The following is a 20120-nucleotide window of genomic DNA, read 5'->3' as shown; positions in this document are numbered from 1 at the left end:
CTGATCTAGTGCTGAATTCCTGAATTTCTGTTTTATGTTCTGTCTACTTTCTTTCAGACGATTTCACACACTGTTGATGTTCGTGTGTACTGTGTTTTCCAGACTCAGCCCATATTAGAACAAGTTCATATGAGAAGAATACTGGAACGGTAATGCACGGCAGTTTTTTTTTTTTGATGAACGCAAAAGAGGTCGTGAGGAGGAATTTTCGAACATATGTCCCCTGAGGTTCATCTAGCAGTTTTTCTTCCATGTGAGTGTCTCTGAACTTGGTGATTTTGACCTCCTGCTTGCTTCTTCCTTGGTGATTAGATCGATTGACACGAGATCCCTCCTTCCCGCATGTTTCTGTTTTATTTGGCTTATTATAATTCCCTCGCAAGTTCAGGTGCTACGAGATCCCTCCAGTGTAATCGGGCCGGCTTTGGTGGATGGACAAACCCGTTAGGCTGGTAGCAAATTTTGACATGGACATACAGGTGACAGGGACAGACAACCGTTAGGTTCCTATTGGCCTAAAAATCTGACTGAAAACGAATTGATTTTCAGTCGACTGTCAATTAGACAGTCCCAATAGGAATTCACGTCGGTCACGCCAATCCCTAGCCTCCCAAGCGTGATGATGTGTTTCAGCCGGTACACAATGCATGGCCGGTGTCAATTTTGGCCCATGGGCCTAAGCAGGAGCAAGCACACCGTCGACTAAACCAGAATAAACGGGCCAATGGTCCACTTCAGGTCTCTGTCTCTCTCTCTTGGAAAACTCTTGCTTTCAACCGGCTGATCTCTCTCTCTCCCACAAATCGTTTCCTACGTTTGACACATGCCACCTAACGACCGAGACGGCACCCCGTTCGCCTTGCTCCTGCGGTGGTGGAGGCGGCGAGGTTCAATTGTGACGAAGTGTAACCCTTTGCTCTAAGTGGACGTTCAGCCTTAACCAGTGTCCACTAAAACTATCAGCATATCAAAGCAATTTTTTAGAACAAAGGACAACATAATGTGCCTCCGAGATCTGATGGGGCATTGTTGAATTATAGATAGGCTTTGGTCCCATATAAACAATAATTCATGGTTGGTCTATAAGGCTCATGTGGGGTGCATGACATGGTGAGAAATTTAGTACCCTACTGCGAGTGGAAGAGAGTTGAGACCTCTTTACAAGGTATTCTCTTTCACATGCTATTGCCGCTTGAAAAGAGGAATGATACACGCGCTCCTCCTCTGTCGCCCGTCTTGCCATGCCATGCATCATACGCGCTTCGTGTTTCATGAATGAGCCGAGCCGAGCTTAGACCTATGTCATGCATGCACTTTATTTTTGCCGGTCAGGAACAGTTAATTAATCAAAGATATCCGAGAGGTTGGACCGTGAGTTGTTGCCTACTTAGTCGTGGGCCTAAGCCCTGGCCCACAACTCCCTACCCAACAACCTATATACTGGAGGCGTTGGCAACGCTAGCCGATACACACTCTCTGCCTCCTCGCGCATAACCCTAGCCGCCACTACCGTCCCACTTAGTGTTGATGCTTCCGGCAATCCCATCCTGTCGACCATATGGCATGTAATGATATGTACATTTACTTGGATATTAGAATGCTATTTTACTGTGACATACATTTATAACTAGGGTGGAAAGTGAAACTAAAAGTTATCAACATAGGAACTCTTATGGGCCTCTCTATGCGCTGGGGTCAAAGGTAGTCTCTAAGAGAAGTTCCCAAGAACCTATTGCAAAAATCACATTATGTAGTTTGCCATTTTTTTTCCAAAAAAATTGCATTTTGTTTCTTTTTCCGGTTTCCTTTTTTCTTTTGATTGTTATTCTACATTTTTTTTTGTATATGTCAACAACATTTTTCTAATACACATCTACATTTATTCAAATTCTTGATTACATTTTCTAAATGCATTATTAACATTTTTAACACATGGTCAGCATTTTTCTATACACATTTAACATTTTCCAAATGCTTGATTAACATTTTTAAATACTTGTTTAACATTTTTCAACTGCTCAATAAACATTTTTTTATATACATGATCAATATTTCTTGATTTTTTAATATATGATCAACTTTTTTCTATGCACATTTAACATTGTTCAAATATTTGATCAACATTATGTAAATACTTGTTCAAGTTTTTTAATAAGAGATCAACATTTTTTATATACACGTTCAACATTGTCCGAACGCTTGTTCAGCATTTTTTAAACACCTTCTCAACATTTTTAATACTTATTAAACATTTCTTAATACTTGTTCAACATTTCTCAAATACTCGCTCAACATTTTTTAAATACTTGTTGAACATTTTTTTAGATGGTTGATTAACATTTTTATATACATGATCAAGAAATTTTATCATTTTTTATTACATGGTCAGCATGTTTTTATACACATTCAACATTTTTCAAAGTGTAAAGAAAAGTAAAAAATGGAATCAAAAAATTTAATAAAAACATGGAAAAAACAGAAAAGAGAACGATGCAGTGTACCTACCGCGAACTGGGCCGGCCCATATCCTCGCGCTCTTCAGTGAGTCAGAAGACTCGACTCGCTGAACGCGAGACATAGCAGCCCCCCCCCCCCCCCCCCCCAAGCGATACATATCAATTAATGCTCTTAGCAAGCACCCCATTAGTCACCTACGTCTTCCACGTCTAGAATAACTAGCACACCACTTCTTCTAAAAAAAACTAGCACACCACACCGAAAATCAAAAACGAAATACTGACCCTAAAAAAAGTTAGTAACACACCACACTTTTTTTAATGGCATACCACACAGTGTTGGTTACGAAAAATCACACCACATGTGTGTTTGCGTGTGCCCGATAAATAAACATGTATGTAAAAGAACTTATCTCCCATATATTGAAAAGGTAAAAAGTGAAAAAAAGCCATGCATCACAAGAACATAAACGATGACGTATTTATAAAATATACTATGATATTTTTATAAATACTCGATAACCATTTTTTAAAAGTATGATGAATATTTTCAAAGTACACTCTGGAAAATTTATGTATATTTTGTTAATATAGATATGAATACTTTTCATTACACCAAAACTTTCTGAAAGTACACGATGATCACTTTTTAATACACGCCAATTTTTTTGATACATGATAAACATTTTTAAACACAAGAAAAAACACTTTTTTAAAATATACAGTGTACATTGTTTAAAACATGATGAAAAAAGAACCGAGAAAAAAAAATAAAAAATAAAGAAACGAGATAATAAAAATAAAATAAAAAGGAAATGAGAGAGAGAGAGAGAGAGAGAGAGAGAGAGAGAGAGAGAGCCCTCATTCTGGTTAACATGGCCAGGTGTATTGTATTATTTTTCCAAGATATAAAAGAATATTAAACTAGGGAAATCAACATGGCTCAAAAATCCAAGGAAGGAATAAACCCTGATAGACCTGTTTAAAATCAACAACACGACTGAATAGAACCTTGTGCAAATAGGTATTTCAACACCGCCTTCTCCCCCTATACTACTGGGCTGGCCCGGATCGAGGGCTCTATAAGCGAGCGCTCGCTATATCTTGCAGTGAGAGAGATATAGCTTTACACTTTTAGCCTTCGAAGGACACTTTTATTTGATTTTCGGCCGATAGCTCAATGGCGAACTAATAGAAACCTTTCTGGTTTGGTGAATTGGGTCTTCGGAAGTTCCTATAGAGAGGACGTATCCAATGCATCAAACCTGAAAAAACACACTTTAATCTACAATTAATATAAAATTAGATTCAAATTTGAGCCACAACTCAAGAAAGAAAAACAACAAATTCAACTTACATTTTTAATGAGATCAATTCACGGCTTCCGAATAACTAGTGTTCCTTACATGATTTCACTTTTCTTATTGTAGAATTGTGGATTGAATTTAGACTTGTTATTTCATGGCATTGTAAATATATTTTTGTATCTCTGTACTAAATTAAATTAAACCTAAGGAGACATTGTTTATAATTTTCAATGTTTGTTTTTCATATTAGGTCGTTGGTCCATTAAACTTGTCAACTGCCAATTTACCCCTTCCAATGAATATATAATTTATAAACTGCATTTATTTAGGAACAGTACTCCCAAGATTATTTTAATAAATGAAATACGTTCTATTGTCTATGTAAATGTCCATGTTAGTCAAATAGTGTTCATGGGTGCTTAATAAAATGTACTTATGTGAAAGAAGTTAATGTCCACTCACATCATGAAAATCATTTCAACATAAAAACTTTGTGTAAGGACAGAAATCATTTTTTATATGTTTCACCTCACATTGGAAACTTTTCATGTATGTCAAACAAAATCTTCACGTAAATTAAAAAATGTTCAACTCTTTAAAGTGTCCGACAGATAAAAACTTCTGATGGATAAATACTTTATTTTCCCATAGAATATGTGCACATGACTCATCTACCATTCTTAAGAAGTTGCTCCCCACTACAAGGCATTCTCTCAACATGCAGGTTGTCCACCTCAGCTTTGTGCCATGTCAGCAATTTTTCACCCACTCATGCATTCCATCTGAGCTCTCTCTTTCTTTCAGATGTGACCCGATTTTTCTATCCATCGGCAGAATAGGAACGATCTTTCCCATGCATCCACGTTGGCCACTAGGCGTCTATCAATGCAACCATTTTAATACCGACCATTACGTGTGTTTATTGGAGTCATTTCCCTTTCCATTGGAAGCATGTCTTCTCCTCTTCCAATCTCTCCTTGATATAACTGTGGATCAACCTGATCGAGCCGAGCGCCCGCTGCCCCATGTGCGTCAAGTTGTTTGCGTCCATCATCTTGGGAAGCTCCCAGGGACCTTCACACCTAACTGACGACTGGCGCTTAATCCTTGCCGATGTAGACGGCCTCAAGCTCGTGGCGGTCGGATTTGTTCTTCCCAATTGCAGCCAAGCACCGCGATGTTTATCTGATGTGCCGCTGACACGAGTTTTTTTTTTTTTGTGTGTGTGTGTGTGTGTTCCGTAGTCCCCGTTGTCTTCCTGCCGAGGTTCTGCCGGCGTCCGGTACAGGGACGCGCACACTCCTGTCCAAGAAGTGGAAGAACCAGGCCTAGCGGAAAGGAAAACACCGATACACCTATGTTCTTTTCTCCTTGAGTATGTGGCAGGCGCCGGAGAGCACTTTGCAGACGGGGCGGCCGTAGAGGCCAGGCTCCGACTCATCACCGCCGCCAAAGCACTCGAGGAGGACGCCGACGCGAGTGGCATGCATGACGTGGTCGTCGAAGAGGCTGGCGAGGCCTGGACGAAGGAGCCGATCAAGGAACGGCCGGGGCAGAGCACCTACAGCGGCACGTGGACGAAGCACGAGCCAGGCGGACCTTCCGAACCGTGGCGCTGCTCCCGGACGAGGAAGCCGAAAGGGAAAGGGAGGAGCATTGGCAGGCACCCCCTAGCCAGCGGCAGAGAAGGAAGGACGGCTCGGTGGCAAGGGCGCGTCAGCACTTGCGCGCGGCGGCGCAAGAGGTCGCAACGCTCGCCAGGATCTCCATCACGACGATCTCCGGCAGCCTCACCAGCGAGAGCGCCGCGCTTGCTTGCATGCCACTACTATTACACGTCTGTGTATGTCGTCGCTGGTACTAGCATGCGCACGCATGCATGACTAGTTCCTTGCTAATTACCCTAAGCTACGTAGCCAATGGACCCTAGCTAGCTAAGAGATACATGCATATCATACAAACTTAGCTACGAATCTAATTGGTATACTCAAGAAAAATATGTGAAATTCTTTGCCTCCTCTAACCAAGAAATGTTAAGCAATCTAACTAAGACATGTTTCAATTTCTTTTGTCATGAATTTTCCTTCATTGGTTTATTTCCATTTGTACTGAATTTTCTTTCTTCCTTGCCAAAATAAAACTTCTTTACTACTATCTATTTTTTGGTTATTACTACTATTAAATATTTGTACCACAATTTTATTGAATTTAACTTCTACCATTGCGTGCTAAAAAAATCCCGCAGCAACGCGCGGGGTATCATCTAGTTAAAAATATGTTGTGCAAACAAAAGATACTCCCTCCCTTCCTTTATATAAGGTGTGTTTGTTTTTTCAAAAGTCAAACGAAGTTATGTTTGACCGAGTTTTTTTAGAAAAATACCAATATCCATAATATAAAATTTATATCATTTGATTCATCATGAAAAGTGGTTTCATATTTTATCTATTTGGTATTTTAGATGTAGTTAGTTTATTCTATAATGTTGGTCAAACATTCAAATGGTTGACTTGCACGGAAAATAATACACCTTATATTCTGGAATGGAGGGAGTAGTAAATTACTCCATTGTGTTAGATTCTATTTTATTTTTATTCAAGAAACATGGCATAGTTTTCTGTACATAGGCTCGTAAGCATAAAAGAATGTCTTACATGGATATTTTTGTAAATGGCAGCAACAAAATCTAGTTTAGGACTAGACAAATATAATAAGAAAAGAGTGAAAAGGAAAAAAGAAACATTACATTGTGTTATGTGTTAGATGCATCATGCATGTGCCCCGTTACTTGACGCTTTGGGCAATCATGGACAGCTTAATCAGCCACGCTGATACTTGCAAGGTATGTATGCGAGTTTACGCGCTGCCGTGCACACTCCGCACGGATTCATCATCCACCAGCTCGATTAGATAAGTCTTGCAAGCCAACAAGCAACATTTTTTGCAAGGTCTATATATGACCATCGCTTGATCGATGCCCCCAACACTCCAGCAGTTCAGTTTTTCAGTGTCGATCAGTTGAAAAGAAGGAGAAAACCGAAGAACAGTTGATCCGCTGGACATGTCTCCTGCCAGCTCGTTCGCGTCGCTCTGCCGGCACAGGCTGATCCACATCCACTGCACCACCCGCCTCGGCTGCGACAACCCGCCTGCCACGGCGGCGCATTTTCTGGCGTTGGATCGGCGGAGATCGTTTTCGTCCTCTGGCCTGCGCCGTGGCATCAGAGGAACCAGGAGCAGCGGCGGCGGCGCAGGTGGCACAGGACGACCTGCTGCAGGTTTCTCCACCTGGTAATCCAACCAATTTTCTATGATCTTGGTCCGGTTTTTGTAATGGTCGTAGTACAGCTTACATTCGTAAACTGCCCTTGCAACTCTCTGTTCTTCTTTTGTCAGGGCAAGACTGGCAATTGGCTCCACTGTTGCTGTCGCGGCGCCGTTCCTGCACTCCAAATCGGCGTCGATTCTGCGGATCGGAAGTAAGCACGTCAACCAATTAACCAAGTACTCCCTCTGTAAACTAATATAAAAGCGTTTAGATCACTACTTTAGTATTCTAAACACTCTTATATTAGTTTACGGAGGGAGTAACTAGGAAGATAGAATCCATGGATATTAACATTTGTCATGGACTGGTTCCGTTAAGATGAGGTGGAGATGGTGAAGGACGCCGCCGAGACCGCGGCGGAGGTCGTGGAGGAGGTGGCCACGGTGGCCGAGAAGGTGTCGTCCGAGGTGGCCGGGCATCTGCCGGAGGACGGCAGGCTGAGACGCGCCGCGGTGGTGGTCGAGCACGCCTCCAAGGAAGTCGCGGAGGAGGCTCATCTTGCACGAGACATCATCCACAAGGTAGTCCGATTGCTTTTTTGAGTTCTCTTGCAATCTTAAGCAACTGCTTTTGGTCGACTGGAAATGAAGTGATAGTGATCGCGTCGGTGACTTGAAGCAACATCCCAGTGCTGTTTTGTTGTTTCGTAGGGTGCTTAGTTACCACCCTTATAAAGCATAAGAAAACTCTAAGATTACAATGGCGGCTGTATTACTATTACTACTCTCCTTCATCACCAAGCTAAATGTTTATGTAGGTTGACGAAATTGAGGAGGACGTCAAGGCAATTATTGAACCGATTATGGATCATGGGAAGCACCAAAGGAAGCATTTAGAAAAGTAGATTTTTTTTTCTTTGTAGCCTAGATTCATCCGGGCCGCTCATGGGACCGCGGAGACAACAGAGAAGCATTCTATAAAACTGCATTATTCATGTCAAATTCATTTTCACAATAAAAATAAGTATATGGAGTTATGGACATTGAAAAATCATGGGTATCCATATCGTTGCTTGTACGGAGATCTTATCTTAGGAGTCGAGAAATATTTTTTCCTGTGCTCGTAGTATGCCCGAACTCTCGAGGCCATGGTTTGCAGTGTCATTGTAATGTAGTGATGGAATATATCAACCCACTCCTATCCCACAAACTCTTGCAAATGGTAGTTGCAACAATGACAACACATTTACCAAAATAACAAATATAATGTAAAAAAAACTAATTACACATTGAACCTACAACTGATCATTAGATCTTTGTTGAAAAACTAATTATTAGATCAACTAACGCCAATAATCTAACTAGGTAGCATGGACACTAATATAACCAAACGATATACATAACACAATATTCTAGGCAACACGACCGATGCCACATCTTTGTGTTGTATAATTTTTATCTATATTATTAAATACTTTGTGAAACATTTTTAATGCAAACTAATTTATTTATTTTCACCTGCATTCATGTGATTTTTGTTGCCAATCAAAAAGAACTCTTGCAAAAGCATATATAATGATACCAATGCCAATTCTCCATCTAACCTAATAAACAACAAGAACACCACTAAACAATGCCAATTTTCCATTTTGTGGTGGAGGAGGGGCTGGAGGTCCAATGGATAGGCTGGATCAATTGTAGCAGAGCTGCCACAGTTGGAGGAGTTTGCAGTGGAGGAGGTCGGTGAGGTGGATGAGTGTGGCTGCTAGGGTTTGGAATGGATAAGGGGGAGGGACGGGGCGGGGCCGGGGGGTGGGTGGGTATGCAATGGAGGATAACTCAAGGGCACGATTTCATTCAATGAATCGTCATGGGTAAAGGCTTCCTAAAAGTCTTCGCGTACGCATACACGGCGATTTTTGCACACAAAAAAAGGTCACGTATGTGGCAGTCATCCACGGTGATTTCTTTCAGGCCTAGCCATCTGCCAATCATCCCATGCGGCTTAATTTGTGAAACTGTCGTGAATGCATCATTTGTGACACAGTTCCTTAAATCATTGTGGATGGAGTTTCGTATTTGACCTGACTTGCGCTCGAGTTGCGCTCAAGTCCTATTTGGCGCTTAAGATGCTACTTATAGGCTTATTTGCTAACTAGCGCATTGCAGCACGAACATAGCACATGGGCCAACCCATGTAAGTTCACTTTTTCGTTTATGGAAGCATGTGCACCATACTATTTTATCTCAAAAAAATGTGGACCATACTGTTTTGTGAAGCATCTAGAAGCTTCCAAACCATGCTTTATGGTTTTCTGTATTGCTTTTAAATTTTGATTTTATTTCCCCCTCCTTTTTTACTTTTTCAAATTTGCAAAGTTTTTCAAATTCATGAATATTTTTTATTTTTTTAATCATGTCTTTTAAGTATTCATGAATTGTTTATCAAATTCTGGAATACTTTTCCAAATTAATACACCTTTTCAAGTTATGTGAACTTTTCTAAATTTTATATATTTTGTAATTATAAAATTCTAACAAATTTTCAAATTCATGAACATTTTTGAATTTTGAATTCGTTGAAATTCATGAACTTTTTTTAGAGTTCATGAACTTGTTCTCAAATTCGTGAATTTTTTCAAGATTTGTGAACTTTTAAAATTTGCAAACTTTTTTCAAACTAGAAAAACTTTTAAAATACATGAATATTTTTTGAATTCATGAACTTTTATAAAATTCATGATTTGTTTTCGGAATTTGTGACTTTTCCGCAAATTCGTGAATCTTTTTCAAATTCATGCACTTTTCCAGTTTTGTTAACTTTTAAAAAATTGGTGAACTTTTCCAAATACGAAGTTTCTTTTTCAAATTCAAGAACTTTGTAAATTTCATTAAATTTTTTTAGAATTCGTGATTTTTTTCTCAAAATCACATTTATTTTAAATCATAAAGTTTTTGAAGTTTTCTCAAATTCTTGTACTTTTTGAATTATTTTCAACTTTCATCAAATTTATGAGTTTTTTCAGAAAATTAAGAAAATTAAAAAAAAAATGATTTTTTGAACTCTTTTTCAAATTTATGTACTTTTTATTGAAACCCATGAACTTTTTTATATCATGAAAGTATTCATAATAACAAAACTGGTGGCCGGACCTTTTCCTCAAGCAACAACACAACACAACCGAGAAAAAAATACAGGACCGAGAAAGGCGGGTTGATTGAGCGAACAAACATCGAGCAAGGCGAGGGAGCGAAGCTTAATGGGCCTCTGCCCACTCCCGCTCACATGAGCGCCACTTTCTCGGTTCGACGCTATAGGCGCTAACATGGCGCTCCCAGAGTTTCACACAATTTACATGAAAGTTGGATGTGTTGGAGTGCAAGGTTCAGCCCTCTCGCATCAGTTTGAAATTTTGGAGCAAATGGCTGGTGCATGAATTCATTATGGTATCCGAGCCAAAACGTCTTGAGTTCAAGACTCTACCAACACAATATTAAAATAAAAAGATTCTGCGGCCTACATCGATCACACATCTAAGGAATAAAATAGCCTAGACTTGCAACCAAGAGGTTCCAGGTTCAAAATCCAGTAAATGCACTAAATAATTGCGGCCTACCCCCGCTTCCGCTGCCCACGTTATAACTCCAAAGTGGCATAGAAGTGAGGAGGAGTGTTGGAGTTTAATGTCCAACCCTCTCCCATAGTTCGAACTTTTGAAGTAACTGGCTGGAGCATGAATTCAATAGGCTTAGCTCCTGCAGCGGGCTACCTCCAGCCTCTGGCGGTGCATGGGCCGAGGAGGTGGTACGATATACCGTGGCTTTGGAGCCCACTACCCTCTCATAGCTCGCCCTCATATACATCACCTCCTCCTTGATTCAATGTAGAGTTGCACTCAACTTACATGAAACTTGGTTCAACGTAATTAATGGTCCTTCCAAAAAGATTTACCTCAAAATACTACTTGACTTCTAAATGCAAAGGTTTATCATTACATTACATATATTATTCCCTCCGTCCAATAACATAAGAGTGTTTTTACACTAGTATAGTGTGAAAAACGTTGAATATCCATTTCTGAGTCCATACTCATCTGCACCCGGTGAAGAGCAAATTCACAAGAACTACTAAAAAAAATTATTTTTGCATGGAAAATAATTTGATGCGTGAGGTGTGCTCCAAATTTCAGATCATTTGGACATATGAGTAGCTCTCAGCAAAAAAGACAAATTGGGTCAGAACAATACATGAACAGTAAACTTTTTCACAGACCCAAGATTTGTCTTTTTTGCCAAGAGCTACTCAGATGTCCAAATGATATGAAATTTGGAGCGCATCTCACGCATCAAATTATCTTCCATAAAAATTAGGGATTTTTTTTAAAAAAATCTAGTATTTGCTTTGAATTTTCTGATCATCACGGGTTCAGTTGAGCCTGGGCACCTCATCTGGAAAACATTCTTATATTATGGGACGGAGGGAGGGAAATGCACTGGAGCACCCGGGTGCCACGCACCCCTATATGGAAATAGCATTATAAAAATATCTGGAAATTTCAAAAAATTCTGAAATTTTAGGATATGAAACCTAGGTGCCCACTGTACACTCGTGTTCATTTTCATGGGGAATGGGTGCATGTGGTATCTGTGATGCAGGAATTACGGTCCTAAATACGTTATATCCAGTTTTTTTCTATATGCATACAATGTTTTTGTCTTTTATATTGACAGTACTACGAGCATTCATTCCGCACGAAATTGGATACAGATGTACAACGGGCACCCAGATTTCATATCTAAAAATTTCAGAAACTTTCAAAAATTTCAAAAATGTTTTTATTGCTATATTATAGGGATGTGTGGCACCCGAAAGCCACACATCCTCATCCGGGGGAGTAGTTCTAAAAAGAAAGACACTACGTGCATAACATACCAGACAACCATATAGAAAGGCGCATATATTCCCCTTTCTTACAAATATTTTACTGAAACTATTTGTTTTTTATTCTTAGAAAAAGACACTACATGCATAACATACCAGATAACCATCCAGCAAGGCGCATATATTCCCCTTTCTTACAAATATTTTATTGAAACTATGCTAGAACTATACACATGAGTACATTGCCACAACACAGTTTACTCTCAAGTCTCAACTCTCCCAAGGCTCCAACTGCAAGCACGGTTCAATATGAGTGTGGCTAGATCTCACTCAAGTGATAGAATATATAAAAATGAAGAAAAAAATTAAAAGAAATTTTTACATGAATCTTCACGAAGGTCGAACAATCCTTTATCAGTATATATACTACTCCCTTGTACTCCCTCCGTTCCATATCACTTGTCGCTGATTTAGTACAACATGTGTGGCACCCGAAAGTAATATGGAACGGAGAGTTAGACAATAGAATGATTGCCCTTGATCTCTGGTTACAGTACAACAGTCATTACATATAGAAAGCCCAAGGAAGTAGGCACGCAGGCCAGGGCATTAGTTGAGATCCTAAATTCTAGGGCTGGACGTGCCAGACTATTACAACAGAAATATTTACATGTTAACACCCCCCCTCAGCTGGTACGCCGTTGGGTAGGACGTTCAAGCTGGACCTAAACTCCGTGTAGATCGGCGAGGGCAGACCCTTGGTGAAGATATCCGCAAACTGCGAGCTCGATGGGACGTGAAGAACCCAGGCTTCACCAAGAGCAACTCGATCGCGAACAAAGTGAAGGTCGATCTCAACATGTTTGGTGTGCTGATGTTGTACTGGATTGGTTGAGAGATATGAGGCACTGACATTGTCGCAGTAGACAATGGTGGCACGAGAGGGCGGACGCCAAAGTTCATAGAGGAGTTGGCGGATCCAACAGGATTCAGCAACGCAGTTAGCGACCCCGCGATATTCAGCTTCAGCGCTAGAACGAGACACTGTGGGCTGACGTTTGGAAGACCAGGAGATCATGTTCTGCCCAAGGTAAACACAAAAACCCGAAGTGGATCGCCGTGTGTCGGGACAGCCGGCCCAATCAGCATCCGTGTAGGCAACAAGATCGAGCGAGGAGGCTTTGTATAACTGAAGACCGAAGTGGGATGTACCACGCAAGTAGCGAAGGACTCGCTTGACGAGTTGCATGTGAGACGCTCGAGGCTCATGCATGAAGAGACAGATCTGTTGCACGGCATAGGAAATATCCGGTCGAGTAAGGGTGAGATACTGTAAAGCGCCGGCGATGCTGCGGTAAGTGGTGGGGTTGGGAAGTGGATCACCGGAGCTAGAGGATAGCTTGGCGGTGGTGTCGACGGGGGTGGAAACAGGCTTGCAATGGAGCATGTTGGCGCGGTCAAGTATCTCTAGTGTGTATTGTTGTTGGCTGAGGAAGAGACCGGATGCATTTGGGTTGACATTAATGCCGAGAAAGTGATGAAGCTCACCCATGTCAGTCATGGAAAACCCCCGTTTGAGAGAGTTAATGATGTGGTGGAGAGTGTGTGGCGTGCTGGCTGTGAGAATGATGTCGTCCACATAAACCAAGAGATATGCAAGAGACGTGCCGTGGGTGAGTATGAAAAGAGAGGAGTCGCTCTTGGAAGCACGGAAACTCAGTGTCAAGAGAAAAGCCTGGAAGCGATGAAACCACGTACGGGGAGCCTGCTTTAAGCCATAGAGAGACTTGCGGAGGAGGCACACATGATCCAGTCGCGACGAGTCGAGGAAGCCGGATGGTTGAGCACAATAGACCGTTTCCTTGAGATCGCCATGAAGGAAGGCATTTTTGATGTCAAGTTGATGAATGGGCCATGCACTTGACTTGGCAATGCTCAACACAATACGGATGGTTGCAGGCTTGACCACAGGGCTGAAAGTTTCACCATAATCCACACCTTCCTGTTGTGTGAACCCCCGGACAACCCACCTCGCTTTGTAGCGTGCCAAGGATCCGTCGGGATTGAACTTGTGACGAAAGATCCATTTGCCAGTCACCACGTTGACACCTGCAGGCTTTGGAACCAAAGACCAAGTCGAATTCATAATCAAAGCATTAAATTCATCACGCATTGCTTGCAACCAATTTGGATCTTTTAGGGCAGAACGATAGGTAGGTGGTATGGGAGATATGGCGGAAGAAGAGGTGGTGGCTAAAAAAAGTCGCTTGGGCAAACAAAACCCAGATTTGGCTCTAGTGCGCATTTTGTGTGAGTTTTGCGGTGGTGCAATTGGTATTGCATGCTTGGGGTGACGTGGTGGCGTGGTATAGGCTGGATCAGAATCAGAGGCAAATTTGGTGGGGCTATCGGGCGGTAGGTGGGAGACAGGCGCATGATCCGAGGAGGATTCGGTGGGAGTGTGCACGGGCGTGGGATCCAAGGCTGGGCTGCCGCTGGGTGGGGAGGCAGGTGCGTCAGAGGCGGGATCCCGAGAAGATCGCGGCTGACTGGTTGGCGCGTGCGACGAGGGCGAGCTGGTGGGTGCGTGGGAGGTGGGGCCACTCGTGGACTGTGGCGCGGTGGGGGTGGAGGGGCCGGCGCGGGGATTGGTTGCATTGGTTGGTTGGCGGGGCCGCGCGGCGGGGGGGATTTGGTGGGGCCCGTCCGAGGTTGTTGGGTCGGTGGGATCCGGGACGGAGCGCTGCAGCTGGATCGCGGGGACCGGATCTTCTGCGGAAGGGTTAGCGGAGGGCGAGGGTGTGGGAGGCTCATATGGAAACGTGTGCTCGTCAAAAACAATGTGGCGAGACACGATAACGCGCCGGGAAAGGGGGTCGTAGCACCTGTAACCCATATGTTCGAGAGGATAGCCGAGGAAAATGCAGCGTGTGGACCGTGGAGCAAGCTTGTGTGGCGTGGTAGCGGAGAGGTTGGGGAAACAAAGGCAGCCGAAAACGCGAAGGTGATCATATGTGGGGTGAAGACCATGAAGGCGGTAATATGGTGTTTGGTTGTTAATGGCACGCGAGGGACGTCGATTGAGAAGGTAGGTGGCGGTGTGGAGGGCTTCGACCCAAAAGGGAGGGGTGAGTTTGGCTTGGATTAGGAGTGTGCGAACTATATCATTGGTGGTGCGAAGTAAACGCTCGGCCTTGCCATTTTGGGGAGACGTGTGAGGGCATGAGAAACGGTAGACTATGCCGTTGGTAGAGAAGAAAGAGCGTAAATCGGAGTTAATGAACTCGCCACCGTTGTCGCATTGTAACGCTTTGATGATCACATTGTATTGCGTTTTGACATAAGCAAAGAAACGTTGTAGGGTAGTGGATGTGTCGGATTTGTGGCGTAGAGGAAACGTCCATGAAAAATGAGAGTAATCATCAAGCACAACGAGATAATATTGGTAACCAGAAAAACTCACAACCGGAGAGGTTCATAAATCACAATGGATTAAATCAAAAGGAGCAAACGTGCGACTAGTGGAAGAGGGAAAAGGTAAACGTGGTTGGCGCCCAAGTTGGCATGCACTACAAGGAACATGAGGAGATTTATTACATGAGGTAAGAAAAGCATTGTCTAAAGAGCGAAGGGTATGAGGACTAGGATGGCCGAGCCGACGGTGCCACACATCACCATCGGAGACAGTAGTGGAAAAGGCAGTGCGCCAAGCCTTGTTGCTGCCGTGAAAGGGGTAGAGGTCGCCGAAGCTAGCGTAGATCAGGATGACTTTCCGTGTGCAAAGGTCCTTCACAAGAAAACCAAACGGGTAAAACTCTATAGAGCAAGAATTATCCTTGGTAAATTAACGAACGGAAATAAGGCTGGTAGTGACATGAGGTGAGAAAAGAACATCACGTAAATGAAAGTTATGAGGGGAAAGGCGTGTGGAGCCAGTGGCATGTATGGGGAGATGAGATCCATTGCCTACAATAATGCTTGATAAATTATGCTTAGAAGGAGAATTCGAGAAGGTGAGGTTACCAGAGTTGCCGGTCACGTGGTTGGAGGCGCCGCTGTCGAGGTACCATTCGTTGGAGGAGGGCCCGGGGTTGGAGAAGCCGTGGGAGCTGTAGGCGGCGTGAAGCATGGCGAGGTGATCCCAAGACGGCGGCTGGTGTGGCGAGGGCGCGTGGTACGGCGAATACTGCACCGGATAGGCGTGGGCGTGGGATCCCGGACGTGGCCCAAGCACGCCAGCAGAATTGGAAGGAACCCAGACGGGGCGTGGAGGAGGGATCGCCATCCCATAGGGGGCGAAGAAGCCCATGTAGGGGTTGTAGGCCGGCAGGGCGTGGCCACGACCGCCCGAGTCGCCGCGCCCATGGCCGCGCCCGCGGCCACGCTCGCCACCATCGCCTTGACGAGAAGGGCCATTGCCACGACCGTGCTGCAGGTTGGAGCCCCGATCCGAAGACCGATCCGCGCGCTCACCGGAGCGGGGGCCGGATCCGCCGTTGTTGGGGAAGCAGGAAGGCCCGGAGGAGCCGCCAGTTTCGGGGGTGCCGCCGCTCCCGTGGACAGCGAGCACAGTGGCGCTGGTGTCGGAGGCGCGCTGAGCCTGGTTCTCCTCGGCGAGTTTGACGCGCGAGAAGACGGTCTCGAAGGGTGGCAAGGGACGGTGTCCCCCAGAACCACACGGATGGTGTCGAAGCGCCCGTCGAGGCCGTGTAGAAACTGCGTGGTGAGGTCGACCTCGGTGACGGCATGATCAATGTCCGCGAGACCGGCGGTGAGAAGCTTCATGCGGCGCGCGTACTCGTCGACGGAAAGGTCACCCTGCTTGAGATTGCGGTACTGCCGGTTCAGAATCATGTAGCGGGCCGCACGATTGGCAAGGAAGTAGTCTTGGATCCGAGTCCAGAGAGCATAGGTGGTGGTGGCGCCGATCACATGATCGATGATCTGATCTGTAAGGGTGGCGTACATGGCGAGGACGACATGGGTGTCAAGCTCGAGGTAGTGGCTGTCGGCGTTGGGAGGTGGTGGATGCTGGATGAGGTAGGTGACGCCGTAACGAAGAAGGACCATCAGGAAGAAAGATTTCCACTTGTGGTAATTGTTTTCAGCAGGGTTCAGGAGGAACTTGATGTGGCTAGTGAGATCCACGTTGAGGATGGGGTGGCGAGCGGGTGGTGCCGGCGGCGGCGGCTGTGGGTTGGTGGAGGAAAAGAGAGGAGCAAACTGGGAATTAGGGTTGGGAGAGGTGCCGATGAGGTGGGCAGAGGCAGTGCCGAAGACGAACGGCGGCGTGGATGTGCCGGCGGCGGTGGCCGAGGACGAGCCGGAGGAGGCCGTCGAGGAGAGGGAGGCCGGCGAGGAGGCGGGCATGGTGGCCGCGGAGGAGGAAGAGGAGTGTTCGGCCATGGAGAGACCTGGAGACACTGATACCAAATTAGACAATAGAATGATTGCCCTTGATTTCTGGTTACAGTACAACAGTCATTACATATAGAAAGCCCAAGGAAGTAGGCACGCAGGCCAGGGCATTAGTTGAGATCCTAAATTCTAGGGCTGGACGTGCCAGACTATTACAACAGAAATATTTACATGTTAACACGGAGGGAGTAGCACATGCACGTTACACGCATGTCAGTGAATGTCACTGCGTACACACAGACAGTGAATCTCAATCCCCTCTGGTTCTCAGCAGGAAGAGGCTGAGCTCCTGCGGCGGGCTATCGCCGGCGGTGCGTGGGCTGATGAGATGGTACGACACCGCGTCCTTGGAGCCCACCACCCTCTCGTAGGTCGCCCTCATATACATCACCTCCTCGCTGATCCCTTCTTGCGGCTCGGCTGCCGGCAGCGCCCCGACGCCGGCCGTCATCGTCCGCATGCTCTCCAGCACGCCCCGCTCCCACTCCGTCGGCGGCCGCCGCACGGCATGTCCGGCGTCCCGGCCGTTGCAGGACGCCGTCCAGACGTTTCTCGGGCGGGAGCTGCCGCCGGCAGCAGCAGCATTTTCGCCGGCCGCACCGGGCGCGGACGACCTGCCGCTGGAGCGGTGGCACTCGAGCGCGATGCGGAGAAGGCCGGACGCCATCTCGGCGGCGAGGGACTGCATGGGCACGGAGAGCTCGAAGAGGAACGGGGGCGGCACGGCCGGGTCGCGCTGCACGCAGAAGGTCACGCGGCCGCTGCGGCTCCCGAAGATGGTGCCGACGATGACGGCGCAGTGCTGCGGCTGCTGCTGGTGCCGGCCGTCCTTCCTGGCCACGACCGAGGCGGCCGGGTCGATGATGCTCTCGGGCTGGCTCTGCTCCGCGAACGAGAAGCTGAGGCGGCTCCTGGCGGCATCGTCGTCGCCGCCGGGCTGCTGCCTGGCGGAGGGGACGCAGGCGGCGAAGATTGGCGCGAGGCAGCCCGTCGTCTTCTTCTTCTCCTTCTTCTTCATGCTGCCCCGAGTTTCTTCAGATGCCGACATCCGCTTCTTGTGTGCTTCAGATGCTGGCGGGCAAGCGAAGATCGATCTTATTGTGAGCTGGTGCCAAATGAGTGAGTGAGGCGATGATATATGTGCAGCGTCGGCGTGAAGAGCCATGCATGTAGATGTGGACGCACGGCACAAGAACATTGGGATCCTAACTTAATGCAACGTGCGTTGTTATAGATGTGTCTTTTTGGACAGACGCGTCATGCCAAAATTTGTGTTCTTTGGAGGAAACTACACTGTGTTGAGTTTATAAGCACATCTTTTCGTCGTTTCCACTGAAGGAAATACGCGACTGATAAATAAACTATAATCAGATGAAATAGTACCTTGGTAGGCTGGTGGTGGCGCTTCGACGAAGAAACAGATAATGGGGACTGCTTCTGTCTTGGATAAATAACTTTGTTCCACGGATTAAATCAACATGTCTGGGTGGTGTAGTTGGTTATCACGTTAGTCTCACACACTAAAGGTCCCCAGTTCGAACCTGGGCTTAGACATATATCCTTTTTTGGTTTCTTTTGCATTAATTATTACGTTGCGCAGAACGGTCGTTTGCAAGAGCTATCTCGTTAGTTTATTTTATTTTTTGCGCAACGAGCTATCTCGTTATGGCTCACTGTCAACTTTTGCTTTCATATGTCTTTTATGTTAACACAAATATATTGAGTAATAACAACTTTTTTTTAGTAACAACAACTTGCCCATGTGCATAAAATGGAAAGTGAACTTATAAGACTACTCGCAGTTGGCCAGCAAGATTATTGGTTTCATCTAAATTCATGTTATCTACGACGACGCATCCGGTAGCCTCCTCGTCATTGCGTCCTCGTCCAGTCACGCCGTCCAGTTGCGTCCTCGTCCAGTCGCGCCGTCGCCATGCCGCCATTCGGTAGGCCTCTACTGGACGTACTTCAGGGGCTGACAAGGCCGAAGCCAAACACCGACAATGCCTCTGAGGATAGGTTCATGAGTGAGCCCAAGAAGAAGAAGATGAAGAAGAAGAAGAAGAAGAAGACCATGAGGTGGCCAAAGGCAGGGGGCGCGCCCGGGGGTAGGGCGTGCCACCCTGGCTTGTGGGCCCCTCGTGACTCCATTTGTCCTAATTCTTGGCCTATAAATTCTCATATATTCAGAAACCCCCGAAGCAAGACCCGAAACAATTGTTCCGCCACCGCAAGCCTCTGTTCTTCCGTGATCCCATCTGGAGCCCTGTTCCGGTATTCTGCGGAGGGGAAAACCATTGGGAAGGAAACCTTCATCAACCTTGCTGCCTCCATGATGATGTGTGAGTAGTTCCTTCGGGACCTACGGGTCCATAGTAGTAGCTAGATGATTTCTTCTCTCTCTTTTGACCTTCAATACAATGATCTCCTCTGAGATCAATCCGATGTAATTTTTGCGGCGTGTTTGTTGAAATTCAGTGAATTGTGGGTTTATGATCAGATTATTCATTGATATTATTTGAGTCATTTGAGATCTCTTTGATTGTGTAACTTTATAGTCTTGTTTTTCTCTCCGGTCTATTTGTCTTCTTTGGCCAAGTAGATTGATTTATTTTCAGCGGGAGAGGTGCTTCTTAGTAGGTTTAATTTGGCGGTGACCTTGCTCTCTGACAGGAGGGGTGACAAGGCACGTATTGTATTGTTGCTACTTAGAATAAAACGATGGGGTTTGGTCATATTAGTTGATCTTATTTTGTGTACATTATGTCATCTTGCTTAATGCATTACTCT

The 20120-nt window shown here is 45.3% G+C and overlaps 2 protein-coding genes and 1 non-coding gene across 3 annotated transcripts; 2 read left to right on the top strand and 1 right to left on the bottom strand.

Moving 5' to 3' along the window:
- The first annotated feature begins 6673 nt into the window (after positions 1–6673).
- LOC123176120 (uncharacterized) lies at positions 6674–8081 on the top strand. The gene is made up of 4 exons (XM_044590499.1): positions 6674–7054; positions 7160–7242; positions 7410–7612; positions 7849–8081. Exons 1-4 carry the CDS (start codon positions 6825–6827, stop codon positions 7933–7935), a joined length of 603 nt encoding a protein of 200 aa, XP_044446434.1. The 5' UTR covers positions 6674–6824; the 3' UTR covers positions 7936–8081.
- A 9127-nt stretch (positions 8082–17208) lies between these two features.
- Positions 17209–18507, bottom strand: LOC123176110 (protein MIZU-KUSSEI 1-like). Its single transcript, XM_044590494.1, has one exon. It carries the CDS (start codon positions 18493–18495, stop codon positions 17581–17583), a length of 915 nt encoding a protein of 304 aa, XP_044446429.1. The 5' UTR covers positions 18496–18507; the 3' UTR covers positions 17209–17580.
- A 303-nt stretch (positions 18508–18810) lies between these two features.
- TRNAV-CAC (transfer RNA valine (anticodon CAC)) lies at positions 18811–18884 on the top strand. Its single transcript has one exon. It is a non-coding gene; the product is annotated as a tRNA-Val (tRNA).
- Positions 18885–20120: the final 1236 nt, after the last annotated feature.

This window comes from Triticum aestivum, chromosome 1D, assembly GCF_018294505.1.
Source record: "Triticum aestivum cultivar Chinese Spring chromosome 1D, IWGSC CS RefSeq v2.1, whole genome shotgun sequence".
Taxonomy (NCBI): Eukaryota; Viridiplantae; Streptophyta; class Magnoliopsida; order Poales; family Poaceae; genus Triticum; species Triticum aestivum.
This window is presented reverse-complemented; position numbering and strand designations above follow the sequence as displayed.

Coding starts and splice junctions, on each gene's coding strand:
- LOC123176110 (XM_044590494.1), bottom strand. CDS start 18,495: ATGGCTCTTCACGCCGACGCTGCACATATATCATCGCCTCACTCACTC.
- LOC123176120 (XM_044590499.1), top strand. CDS start 6,825: ATGTCTCCTGCCAGCTCGTTCGCGTCGCTCTGCCGGCACAGGCTGATC. Junction 7,243..7,409: donor GTCGATTCTGCGGATCGGAA/GTAAGCACGTCA, acceptor GGTTCCGTTAAG/ATGAGGTGGAGATGGTGAAG. Junction 7,613..7,848: donor CACGAGACATCATCCACAAG/GTAGTCCGATTG, acceptor ATGTTTATGTAG/GTTGACGAAATTGAGGAGGA.